This window comes from Myotis brandtii, unplaced genomic scaffold (assembly GCF_000412655.1).
Source record: "Myotis brandtii unplaced genomic scaffold, ASM41265v1 scaffold2658, whole genome shotgun sequence".
In the NCBI taxonomy this organism is placed as follows: Eukaryota; Metazoa; Chordata; class Mammalia; order Chiroptera; family Vespertilionidae; genus Myotis; species Myotis brandtii.
The window spans coordinates 92,349-105,901 of NW_005360118.1; the positions used below are offsets into that span (position 1 = coordinate 92,349).

At 53.8% G+C, this 13,553-nt stretch overlaps 1 protein-coding gene across 1 annotated transcript in view; it reads right to left on the bottom strand.

Moving 5' to 3' along the window:
* The window catches only part of SHANK3 (SH3 and multiple ankyrin repeat domains 3), a 48,470-nt gene extending 35,329 nt beyond the window's left edge, over window positions 1-13,141 (bottom strand). Inside the window, exons 1-9 of the mRNA XM_014541197.1 lie at window positions 12,649-13,141; window positions 10,871-10,979; window positions 10,645-10,796; window positions 10,383-10,550; window positions 10,109-10,225; window positions 9,702-9,779; window positions 8,823-8,889; window positions 2,971-3,241; window positions 875-983 (exon numbers count right to left, since the gene is read on the bottom strand). Of these exons, the coding sequence (XP_014396683.1) occupies window positions 875-983; window positions 2,971-3,241; window positions 8,823-8,889; window positions 9,702-9,779; window positions 10,109-10,225; window positions 10,383-10,550; window positions 10,645-10,796; window positions 10,871-10,979; window positions 12,649-12,753 (1,176 nt within the window). The 5' untranslated portion in view covers window positions 12,754-13,141. The remainder of the gene's footprint in view (window positions 1-874; window positions 984-2,970; window positions 3,242-8,822; window positions 8,890-9,701; window positions 9,780-10,108; window positions 10,226-10,382; window positions 10,551-10,644; window positions 10,797-10,870; window positions 10,980-12,648) is intronic.
* Between the last annotated feature and the right edge of the window lie 412 nt (window positions 13,142-13,553).

Genomic DNA, 13,553 nt, shown 5'->3' on the forward strand with positions numbered 1-13,553 from the left:
TCCTCACACCCTGACCGCTGGCTGTCATGCATCGGGCGCCTTAATCCCTCTCCACCTGGGTCCTCTACTCCTTGGACACCTGCCCCTGAGGCCCATGCACACTGGTGCTGACCAGCTACCGCGACTGCTGTCCCCCGCTGGGCACCGAACCTGAGGCCTGGGTCCTCCACCTCCTGCTCAAAAGCCTGCGCTGGCTCCCTAGTACCTAGGCCGGACCCACATCCTCAACCAGTAGCTCTGGGACTGAGAAGTGGCCACAGCCCAGCCACACACATGGATACCTTCCTTTCCCTCCTCTGGGATATTTATGATGGCATTTCCAACACCTCAATATTCTAATCAAGCTACTCCAGCCCTTGCTACTGTCTCTCAGCCACAACCCCACTTTCCTCTGCCCTGTGATGCTGGTGCGATCTCTTGGGGGGTGGGGGGTGGGGGGGCTAGGGACTCCCTTCCAGGCTCTGCCAACATGGGGCGCCAGGGAGCCACCACCTCCCTCCACCACCCACCCCACCCCATCTCAGCTCAAATGCCACTTTCTCTCCTTGGACCAAAGGTGACCCCCCTCAGAGACCCTCTCCCTCCAGGTTCACCAAACTTCTTCAGCCCCCTCCTGGCCACTCACAGGACAGCCCCCTTATTTGGTCTCTGCCCACCTCACTGCTTCTTAACCCTGGGCCCTTGCTGTCACTGTCCTTCCAAGACCTTCAGGACCTCCTGCTACTAGCTCCCACCACTTCCAGCACCCTAGGTACCAACTAAATGTTTAGAAAAATAATACTGATAATTCTGGCGTCCCCCACAGAGCAGTGAGCTGGCGCCCCACACAGAGCAGGTCTTGCTTTTGCGTTTGCTAAAAGGCGAAGGAACATACAAAAGAATGAAAGCAGGGCATCCACACAGCTCCAAGCAGGAACGACCCTCTGCAAAACGGAAACACCCACAAGTTTGTTCTTTCAGCCCAGGGGTGGGGAACCTTCTTTCTGCCAAGAACCATTTGGATATTTATAACATCATTCACGGGCCATACAAAATTATCAACTTAAAAATGAGCCTGCTGTATTTGGTCAAACATTTCATTAACTCACCCCCAATGCCTTGGCAGGGCCAGACCCAATGATTTCACGGGCCTTATACCGCCCATGGGCTGGACATTCCCCACCCCCGTTTTAGCCACTGGACTGTCCCACCCTTAAAAAAAAATCCACGGGACATGCAAAAGCTTCAGGGAGAACTGAGATGATTTGGGGCAGGACAGGCAGCCTTGGAGTCTGGGCAAGGACGCAGAGAGAGAAGACATCACAAATCAAGGCTACACGAGCAAGGAGAATGACAGGTGATAAAGTGGGTTTTATAAGCTCCTGATGCACCCCAAGCCCTCTGCAGAGCACCGGCTTAGAAGTTTGGGAATCGGATCTACCTGCTTCCTAGCTCTGTGACTTTGGACAGATCACCTACCCCACCCGAGTGTCAGGACCCTCATCCATAAAACGGCACTGACAGAGAACAGCCTTGGGCAGGGTCAAGGTTAAGCTAGACCAGTGGTTCTCAACCTTCTGGCCCTTTAAATACAGTCCCTCGTGTTGTGACCCAACCATAAAATTATTTTCGTTGCTACTTCATAACTGTAATGTTGCTACTGTTAAGAATCATAATGTAAATATCTGATATGCAGGATGGTCTTAAGCGACCCCTGTGAAAGGGTCGTTCGACCGCCAAAGGGGTCGCGACCCCAGGTTGAGAACCGCTGAGCTAGACGATGCAGCCCAGCTGTCATTGTGAAAACAGAGCTGTTTGTGTGACACACTCAACAGTGTCTCCCCAGCACCTCCCCTACGACCCGCTCTGGGGAAACTGGGAAGCTAGAACAATGGCTCCTGACCTGGCCAGTGTGGCTGGCTCAGTTGTTTGGAGCATCATCCCGTACACCAGAAGGTTGCAGGTTCGATTACAGTCAGGGCACATACCTAGGTTGCGAGTTCCATCTTGGGTTGGGTGCGTACGGGAGGCAACCAATCAATGTTTCTCTCTCACATCGATGTTTTTCTCTATCTTCCTTTTTCTATAAAATCAATAAAAATATGTCCTCCGATGAGGATTTTAAAAAAAAGGAACGATGGCTCCTGCCCTGGAGGTGCAGGAAGGAGAGATGCCTTAACCAGCGGCGGCTGGCCGGCACTGTGGGCCAGGGGCTTCTCATAGGGACCCTTCACCTGCCCAGATTCAGAAGGCTTCCAGAAGGAAATGACTTAGGTAGGATTAGTCCTACCTTACTGATGAGAACCCGGGCACAGAGGGGTTGGCTGACCTGTCCAAGCCTATGGTCAGCAGGTGCAAGGACTGCCTGGACCCCAGCCATCTGTCTGCAGAGCCAGTGCCCCACTCACTCCCCACTGCACAGCCAGCAACGGCCAGCGGGGCTCTAGCCAGGTGTCTGTCCTGTGTCCTGGGGATGCCAAGTGCCTCATATGCCCCTGTTCTCAGGGTCCCACCGCTCACAGTAAAGGGTAAAGAGAAGAACCACGGTGTCCTGGCTGGAGAGGTGGTAGAAAGATGAAGATTCCCCTTGGAGACAGGGCTAAGGACCACCTGCAGGTTTCAAGCTCTCCTGGAGCGGAAGCCATAACCCCTACCCCTCACCACCTAGCCCTCCTTCCTGGTATGGCAGGACCCTTTCTAAACCACAGGTCTGATCAGACCTCTCCTCCCTGTATGCTCCCTCAGCTGCCCACTGTCCTCAGAGGAAGTCCAGTTCCCACCAGAGAGGAACGTGGGGGAGCTGCCCCGGCCCACAGGGCCTCACCTTCTCCCTTCCTCATCCAGGGAGATCCATCCCCCACCCCAAGCCTCAGCCCACCAGGTGCTAGACACCGTCGACCTCTCCCTGCCCGCCCCCATGCTGGCTCCTCCCAGCTTGGGTCCTGGCACCCACCAACCCAGACCCTGCCAGGGCCTCCCGTACCCTCCTACCTGATGTTGCTCTGGCTGCCCCTGCCTGCTTCAGTGCCACCGACGTCGTTCTCTTTGTCACCATCACGGTCCCGGTCTTTCTCCTGCAGCCGCTGGAGCAGCAGCTGGTGGGGGAGGCTGCGCAGCGTGGGTCCCGGGGAGGCTGCCGGCTGCACCTCGCCCTTCAGGTTGATGTCACTGGCTGAGCGCTGCAGGGGCCGTGGGGAGGCCAAGCCACTGGGGCCAGCCAGCCGCCGCCGCTTTGCATAGCTGGGGGTTTCCCTAAATGGTACTGGGGGCGGGGGGCACATAGGTGAGGCTCTGGGCAGCCAGATGGGGTGGCCAACTTGTCCTGGTTTGCCCAGGCTTTCAGATTTTAGAACTAAAGTCCTGTGTCCCAGGAACTGCCTCCGTCCCAGGCAAACCAGGAGAGTTGGCCACCCCGAAGCTACCACTGGGTCACGTTCCAAACTGCCTGCAATTGGAGCTTCAGGGGCAGAGTCTGGTCTTCCTGTGGCCAGGCGAGGTCTTAGAACTGCTCGTTTCAGGGGAGGCGGGCCAGGCCACATGTCTGGGGACAACTCTCACCAGGCCCTGCTGTGCGGGCCGTGGAGCTGCTCCGCCCAGGAGGCTGTGAGGGAGCGTCTAGACCGGGGCTGGCAAACTCCTGTCCAGAACCAGTCGCCCTTTCAAGCTTCGTAAGCCACACAGCCTCTGTTGCAGGACCCAACACTGCCGCCGCCGCAGCACAAAAATAGCCACAAACATATAGAAGCAAATGGGCTGTGGCTGAGTTCCAATAAAACTTTATTTAAAAAGCAGATGAGGATTCGGAAAACATGGTCCAACTATATGCTATTTACAAAAGAATTACCTCAGATCCAAAGACACAAGCAGGTTTAAAGTAAAAAGATAAAAGAAGATATTTCATGTAAACAGAAACCAAAAGAGAGCTAAGTAGCTATATTCATATCAGACAAAATAGACTTAAAGATAAAAAGTGTTACAAGAGACAGAGGACATTATGTTGATAAAAGTGTCAATTCATAAATAGATTAACAATTATTAACATATATTCATCAAACAGAGTATCAAACAAAAATAGGAAATAAACATTGACACATTTGGAGAAATAGATAGTTCTATAATAATACTTAAGACTTTAACACCTCACTTTCAATAATGGATAGAACATCTAGAGAGAAGATCAATAAGGACATAAAAGACTTGAACCAACAGACCTAACAAGATATACACATATATGGAGAAAAACAGGGGGGAGGGCAGGGGACACTCCACAAAACAGCAGAACACACATTCTTCTCAAATGCACGTGGAACATTCCTCAGGACAGACCAAAGCAAGTCTCAATGAATTTTATAACACTGAAATCATACACAGTATCTTCTCCAATCACAATAAAACTAGAAATCAAATACAGGGGAAAAAAGGAAATTTCACAAATATGTGAAAATGAAACAACACAATCTTAAACATCCAATGTGTCAAAATAGAAATCGGAAGGAAAATTAGTATATACTTTGTGAAAACGAAAACAAAAATACAGCATACCAAAACTTATGAGATTCGGCAAAAGCTATACTATGAGGAAAATTTATAGCTGAAAACACCTATGTTTAAAAAGGACAGAAATCTCAAAAATCAATATCTTAATTACGTATCTTAAGGAACTAGAAAAAAAGACGCAAACCAAACCCAAAGCTAGCAGAAGGAAAGAAATAATAAAGGTTGGACAGAGATAAACGAAATAAAGACTAGATATACAGAGAGAATCAATGAAACCAAAGCTATTTCTTTGAAAATATCAACAAAATTGAACAAACCTTAGCTAGACTGACTAAGAAAAAAAGAAAAGATGGACACATGTAACTAAAATCAGAAATGAAATATGAGGCGTTATGCCAATCTTAGAGAATTCAAAAGGAATGTGAGAGAATACTATATGCCAACAAATTAGATAAGCTAGACGAGATGGACAAATTTCCAAAACTGACTCCAGAAGAAAGAGAAAATCTAAACAGGCCTATAACAAGCCAAGAGATTGAATCAGTAATCACAAATCTCCCAACAAAGAAAAGTCCAGCATCAGATAGCATTATTGATTGCTTCTTCCAAATATTTAAAGAATTAACACCAATTCTTCTCAAACTCTTCCTAAAAATGGAAGAGGAAGGAACACTTCCTAACTCATTCTATGAGTAATTAAAAACTGGGCAAAGGACTTGAACAAACACTTCTCCAAAGAAGAGTACAAGTGGCCAATAAGCCCATGAAAAGATGCTCAGCATCATCAGGCATCAGGGAAATGCAACTGGAAAACCACGATGAGATGTCACTTCGCTCAGACTAGAATAGCCATATTTTTTTAAAAAATGACAAGAACATGTTTTGGTGAGGACCTGAAGAATTTAGAACCCTCACACATTCCTGGTGGAATTATAAAATGGTGGAAAACAATTTGGCTGTTCCTCAAAAAGTTAAATGCAGAATTAACATATGATCCAGCAATTCTACTCCTAAGTATGTACCCCAAAACAACTGAAAACAGGTACTCAAGCAAATACTTTTCACACATGTTCATAGCCAAAAGGTAGAAACAACCCAAGTGTCCACCTATGGATGAATGGATAAACAAGATGTCATATATACAAATAAAAAAATATTATTCAGCCATAAAAAGGAATGAAACAGTGAGGCACTCTACAATCTGAATAAAGCTTGAAAATGTGTTGAGCAAAAAGAAGCCAGACAAGAGTTACATAGTCTGATTCTATTTATATGAAATATCTAGAATGGTAAATCCATACAGGCAGAAAATATATTAGTGACTGACATGGGTTGAAAGAGGGGAATGTGGAATAATTGCTTAGTTATATAGGGTTTTCTTTGGGGTGATGAAAATGTTTTGGAATTCAATAGAATTGGTTGTACAACATTGTGAATGTACTAAATATCATTGAATTATTCAATTTAAAATAGTTAATTTTATGTTATGTGAATTTAATTTTAAATGAAATTTAAATCCTCAATTTTAAAGCCTGAATTTAAAAACAAAAAATGCTGACTGGAGCTGGATTTGGCCTGCAAGGCATCGTTTGCCAAGCCCTATTCTAGACTCCTGTGACAGAAGTGTGGGCCATGGACCAGCAGGCTCACCTTGAGCTGGAGCTCCTTAGAAATTCGGAATCTCAGGCTCCATCCAGGTCCACTGAGTCAGATGTGATCAGGTGAGAAGATGTGATCAGGTGAGAAGATGTGACATGAGAGTGGGTGGGGGCCTCCCTCGTGCACCTTCAGAGCACTTCCAGACACAAGTCCGTGTGGACACGGGCTTGAGTGTGTGCGTGGGTTGTTGGGGGACGTGGGTCTGAAGATGGCTGCTCCTAGGCCAGGGTCTTGTTCCAGGCCTGGCAGTCTAGAGGGGCAGGTGGAGCTGCCAGGAGGCCCCAAGTGTCCTGTCCCCTGAGGGTGACAGGTCCCAGCCTGGCAGACCCCTGCAGGTGGGCTCCTTCCCTGAGGAAGAGGAAGGGGTAGATGGGCAGAGCTTCCTCCAGCTCCTCTGTGTGCAGGCCCCACCCAGGTTCAAGAGCTGGGATGGACATGGCAACTTGCATCTGTCACTGAGGGAGTGTCCTTGGAGTGAATGTGTGCAGAGGAAGTGGGGAGGACAGACCCCTGGATGGTCCGGGTCTGAAGACAGGCTCTGCCGTTAACCGGCTGTGACTCAGTTTCTCCCTCGGGAATCATGAACTAACAATCACTCATGGAGGGTGGGTTGCTGAGAAGCTAAGCTAGATAACAACAGGGTTTATAATAAATACTCATGACTACATTTGCCTGTGGCTCAGGGACATCAGGCTGTATCCTCTAAGTGTATATGTGACAAGTGAGCAGAAACAGGTGAGCGGCCACAGAGCCAATCACCACCGGCCTAAGTGACTTGGATGCTGGCCCCATACCTGGACCCACCTACGGCACTTCTAACCCCAACCAGAGAGCGCACCCTGGGCCGGCCAGGCAGTCAGCTGCCATGATGGTGCCCCAGGAGCCCGAGCATCTCTGTCCACGCCACAAACATGAGAGGCAGCTGGGGCCCTCCTGCTGCTCAGCTTGGCTCAGGCAAGCCTCCTCCCCTCAGTCAGCTGGACTGAGGCCACGGACAGAGTCCAGACCCACAGAACCGAATCCCACATGAGGTCAGAGGTGAGAAGTGGGTGCAAATAATCGTAAAAGACCATTTTTGCTTAAGAGAAATGGAGGCACAGAGGCCCTAAGCAGCTTTCCCACAGTTAGAGGACCACAAGCAGAAGAGAGACCCCACACGTACTCGGACCCAGATCTTCCCAGGCTGACAACCCCTGCAAGCTCGAGCCCAGCCAGACCGAGACGTCTCCTGCCCAACACACCTCCAACCTCAGCACAGCTCTGTCAGCCAGAGCCCAACCCGACACCACTTCACTCAGCAGACAGACGCTGCTGCCCTGGACCCGCCCACACCCAGGACCTACCACCCATTTCTACGGTCCCGGCCCTGCTCGGGCATCAGGGGCCCACAAGCGAGCCTTACTACTGAGAGGTCTACTCAGGGGAGACCCTATAGAGCAGTGATGGCAAACCTGGGACACGCGTGTCAGAGGGGACACGCAAACTCATTTTTTTGGTTGATTTTTCTTTGTTAAATGGCATTTAAATATATAAAATAAATATCAAAAATATAAGTCTTTGTTTTACTATGGTTGCAAATATCAAAAAATTTCTATATGTGACACGGCCCCAGAGTTAAGTTAGGGTTTTTCAAAATGCTGACACGCCGAGCTCAAAAGGTTCGCCATCACTGCTATAGAGAAAGGTCCTTAAAGGTGAACTTGGCCTTAATCTCAACCCCAGTCCAAAATTCAACCCCAGATCTGACAGTAGTAACCTTACATTACAACCGAGAAGGGCCCTAGCCCTAAGACCCGCCCTGGCTCTCTGCTATTCATTGTTACTCAGGGCAGAAAGGGGAGCCTGGGAGTCTGTGTTCCAGAGAGAGCCACGGCAGAAAAGCCGGGCCAACCAGGACACAGGGGAGCCAAAAAGGAAGCCACGATGTGGCCAGGTACCTGGAGGGGTGGCCTCTGGCCAGAAAATACTCTTCCTTGAAGAGGAGGCCCACCCATTCCTGCGGCTCCAGGCTCCCCACCCCAGAGAAGGATAGCAGGGTTCCTAGGACAGATCTCAGACCAGCCCACAGCCCCAGGGACTGGGGGGAGGGGACCTCCCTGCGGCTACATGTGAGGCGGTGCCCCGTGCTCCTGCCTGCCCTGGAGTCGAGACTAGATGGCATGTCTGGTTTTTTTTCTGGGACCACAAGTCACTCACACATCTGGCCCTGAGGACAGCACCTCATCCCTGTGTGCTTGCATCACACTGATGTGACTCTGTATGGGAGGGTGACCCTGTCATTGAAGCTCATTCTTGCTGTGGGCAGGGGCTCACAGCCACTGTCCCATACCCCCGGCTAGCCCTACACTTGACCTAATGGGAAATCGAGCCTTGACCCTAATTTCAAGCCCCTCTCAACCTCAGAGGATCCCTAAACCCAGCACTGGCCCCAACCAACAGCCCCAACAAAACCATGCCCTTGACCTTGACATTGACCTTTGTCCACTCTGCACAGGCCCTTCCCTCCCCTCAGCCCATTCCCCAGCCCTGCAGGGGCCACAGATGGACTCACAGAACAGAGCACAGCTGGCAGCCAGGGCTGGAAGAAGAAGCTCAGGGCATGAGGGCTCCCTTGTCACGTTCCCACTGACCCCAGACAACCCCCACAAACCCACCTTCAACTTGGACCTGGGGTGGGCAGAACTCACCAACATCCGAGTCTTTGTGGGTCTTGATGACCTCCGCCAGCTCAAAGTTCCCCGCGATGATGGCCACCTGGGGTGGGAGGACGGGGGAGGCTCAGCCACACCACACTCCCCACCCCTGGGCCCCGGTGGCTCCTGGGGCTCCTGTCTTTGGGGGTTGGTGGCCCCAGGTTCGGACCCTGTCCCTGCCTAACTCTCCCACCAGTCTGCCCAGGACTGAGGGATGTCCTGGGACACAGAGCTGAAACCAGAAGAGCCCTGAGCACACAGGGGCGTGCTGGTCACTCCACCTATTCTCTCAATGGTCCCTCCACACACCACCTTTCCTGTCTGAGCCATGGCTCCCCACTGCCTCCCTCCTGTCACCCTCCCTCTGCCCTTCCCTCGCCCCTGCATCTGGTCCTGCTGGATAGCACGGTGGCCTGATCTGCTCTCCCTACATCTCCTCGGTAGGCCCCAGCTCTCTCCATGGTCCCCAACTCCTCCCACACATTTCAGGCGACATGGACACCCCTCCATCTAGTCATCCGGTGCCGAGAACCAAACCCGGCCAGAGAAAGGACTCAGAAACATACCTAAGTTAGTCAGGAGCTGGGACCACCCTTCTGACCCCTGTCACCTCTGCACCCTCCTGTCTGTGGAAGGTCAGACCCACCCCTGTTCTCCCCTGGCCCCAGAGCCCTCTGACCCGCCTGTCCCAGAAAGTGAGAGTTCACCAACCACGGTGACCACCCCCATCAGTCAGTCCCCCACTGCTGGCCACCCGGTCCCCCACCCCACCCGGGGGAGATTGCCTCAGGGAAGAACCAAGATCCAGAGAGGTCTAGCCACAAAGAGACAGACACCCCGGGAGCGGCTTCTCACTCCTGCGCATTCTGGTACCTGGAAGGCGGTCTGGCTGTTGTAATTGCGGACATCCTTGTTGGCGCCGCGGAAAAGCAGGACACGAGCACAGCTCTCCTGTTGGCAGTGTGGGAGTGAGGGTCATGGGGTGACAGCACACACCCACACATTCAGAGCATACATGCATGGCATGAGAGGAGCAGGGCAGGAGTACACACCAGGTCCCATCTGGCCCAGGAGGCCCAGATGCACACAATGCACACCTGTGATTCAGAACACACGTGTGTTCAGGAAACAGACATGCACACGTAGGCCTGCAGGGCCACAGCTCACTGCAGACGCAGAACAAGCAAGCATGGAGGGACACCGGATCAGACGTGTACACACATGTAGTCACTGCACGGGATCACCCGTACCCACACACACGTGTACACCTACAGTCACACCTGGTTGTAGAGGGCACAGATGTGCAGGGCCGTGTTCCCCGAGGCATTCTGGGCCCCCATGTCAGCTCCGTAGAACAGGAGGTGCTCCAGGTGCTGCACGTGCCCAAAGCGGCAGGCCTAGGGGAAGAGGGGGGTGCTGCTGGGCCTCTGACAGAGCCCGGGACCCCCACGCTTGCAGAGGGGCTGGAATCCCAACTCCTGCAGAGAGAGCCGAAAATGCCCCTACGCCCGACAGAGCCCAGGACCTCACCCCCTGACAGGGCTCCCTGCCCACCTGGTGGATCTCCTGCCAGCCATTCTCATCAGTGGTCCCCAGCTGAGCATGGTCGTGGAGGAGCAGCTCACAGCAGAGGGCGTCCCCGCCCCCAAGGGCGCTGTGGTACAAGGGCGTCAGGCCACGGCTGTCCTTGTAGTCAGGTGAAGCGCCCAGGTCCAGCAGGGTCTGAGGACGAGGAGCCTCAGTGTCCACGCTGGACCCAACTTCCTCCCCATCTTGGTCCACATGCCCCTGCAGACCCGGCCCTGCCAGTACTAACCGTCAAAGCCGCCGCGTTCCGCTGGCGCGTGGCACAGTGCACAGCAGTGAGCCCGTCGCGTGTGCGGAAGTCCAGGTGGGCACCACCATTCCTCAGCACCTTCAGCAGGTCCGCGGTGTTGTCCAGCTGGGCCGCCAGACTCAGGGGACACTCTAGGTTCAAGGGACAGAGGAAGGTTATGTTCCAGCCACTCCAGAGCCATGCCCCTTCCCCCACTGCTTCTTACCTCCTGAGTCAGGGTCGTGGAAATTGGGGTCTAGCCCCTTGTCCAGCAGGCGGGCCACCTTGTCTGTGCTGTGCAGCTGGACGTAGTCCATGAACTTCTTCAGGTTCGCCTGGAACACCCGGCCATCCTGGTCAGCCCCATCACAACCACCATCATCACCGTCACCCACCTTCCAACAGCCAGATTCAGGCCTCCTGGGGAGCATCCACGCTGCCCCGGCTCCTCGCCTGATACTAGCGCCTCAAGGCCACCCAGGCAAGGACCAGCCCACCCACCCCCCATCCCCATCAGGGCTCTGTTAGGGGGTCTAAGATGGTCTGTTTCTTCCCTGGCCCATATTCCACATGTGCTCGCCCCCTGGCAGACCTCCCAGGGTCTTCTCCACCCGCAGGTGGCCCCGCTTGTGCCAGGACCTTGCCCAGCAAAGCCCCCGAGTCCCTGCTGCTACAGAAGCTTCGTGCACAGGCAGGTGCCCGGCTGGAAACACACAAGCACACCAGAAATGGGTGAGGGCACCACGGGGACCACTCCACAGGAGGGGCCTCCTCAGGTTGCTCAGGACGACTGAGGGAGAGGCCTCAGCCGGATCCAGGGTGGGTGGTGTCAGGGTGGGGCAGCTGGAGCCCAGGCAGGAGGAGACACAGGGCCGTGGTATGAGGTTGAAACTCATCCCAAAAACAAGGAGGGCTCACTGAAGAGCAAGAGTCACCAGTGTCACCTGGCCAGCGGTGCTCAGTGGTTAGCATCGACCTATGAACCAGGTCACAGTTCCATTCCTGTCAGGGCACATGCCCAGGTTGCAGGCTCAATCCCCAGTGTGGGGCATGCAGGAGGCAGCCAATCAATGGTTCTCTCTCATCATTGATGCTTCTATCTATCTTTCCCTCTCCCTTCCTCTCTGAAATCAATAAAAATATATTTAAAAAAAAGTAAAGGAGTTACCAGTATCCTGTGGGACTTTGGAGGAGAAGTAACCATGGGAGGAACCGGGGTAACAGGGTCACAAAGTGGCCCCAATAGTCTCTGCAGCCAGAGTCACGTCGCTGACCACCACGTGCTCTGGGCAGCAGAGAAGTCTGGCATGGAGACGCCAAGGTCACGGAGGGGTCACTGGGACACAGAGGGGTCACTGGAGCTCGTCTAGGCTCCAGAGAAGTGTCCAGCAAGCAAACATCCCCTGGCTCATGGGAACCTGAGGTGGGAGCTCAGGGGGTCCACCTGTGGGGAGGGCCCATAGCACTACCCTGCCCCTCGCGCATTCAGAGGAAGCAGCAAGGTGCCCCCTAGCAATGGCATCCGGTAGTGACCCACAGGGGTGTCCCGGCCCAGGCCCCAGAGTCAGACAGATGTGGGTTCAGACCAGCTTCACTGGCTGCACAATGAGCAAGTCACTTAACTGCTCAGGACTCAGTACCTTCCTGTGCCACACAGGGTGACAGTCCCTGCCCGGAGGGAACTAACGAGATGCCTGATTCCAAGTGCCCAGCCCTGGTGACCACGGAGTGATCCCCTCTCCCCCAGTGACCATGGTGGTGCTTGTTCACTTCTCTCCCCTCCCCCGCCCCAGGTTCTCACCAAGGCATGTGCCCCATCGCACTCCATCCTCCTGAGCCAGGGTGGGCCAGAGGTTCTGATCCTACCAGAACCCAGCACCAGACCACCTACCCCAGACCCGTGAGGCCTGGAGTCTGCCCAGCCCTCCAGCCCCAACCCCTGCTCTGGGCCCCTGACCACAGGACAAAATAGGCTGAGCCGAAGCCGCATGGCTGCCTCCTTACCTTCGTGTGAAGCTTGGCAAACTGCTTATCATCGATGAGGTTCTGGGCATACACTCGCCTCTTGTATCGAAACTGCTCGGGTAAAAATAAGGCAGGGAAAGGCATCCTCCTGGGCTGAGTGAACGCTCGCACAAAACCAAGTCCTGCTTACCTCTGCGGCTCAGGCCTCACGCGGATCACCCCCCTCAGCACAGAACTCCTCTCGCCAGCCACACAGATCCCATCCCCACCACCATGGGCACAGAGCCCACCAGCTCAGAGCGACACACGCCTCGCCTAGCTGTCCGCGGCCTGCAGTGGGCTTTCTGTCTCATTCCCTGGAAAACCCCGCTCCTCTTCCAAGACCTGGATTCAGGCTTCCCTTCCCTGACACCCGCTCTCTGAGCAGAACTGACCCTGGGCCACCCCGAGGCCAAGCCAAGTCGGAGCTCAGCTACCGTAATGCTTATTTCATTGTTCACTGCACTTGGCATCCCTCCGCCCAAATCACGCGTCTGTGCCCCATGCCTGACAGGGCACTGCTGGCCTTTACAGCACGAATGGGTGAGCAAATGAGGACGGCTTAGGTCTGCCTTCACAGACTCCCGGGAGGGGGCTGACGACACACAGATAAGCGCTGGCTTACTCCACACACGCTCTGGGCGCACCCCCGCTCGCACCCCAACCCCTGGAAGCACGCTCTGGGCTCCCACCGCACACGCTGCTGACTGCAGGCCCGGCACACTACTCCCTGCACACACACCACACACCACACGGCTCGCTGCACGCACCGCACACACAATTCACATCGCTCCCTGCACACAAAGCCCCCGCTCCCACACGAACTGCTCACGCCTCGGAGCTCAGTGGTCGCACCACGCGCGCCCTCCTCCCGCCCAGGCCGCGCCCGGCCGCCCCCCACCTCC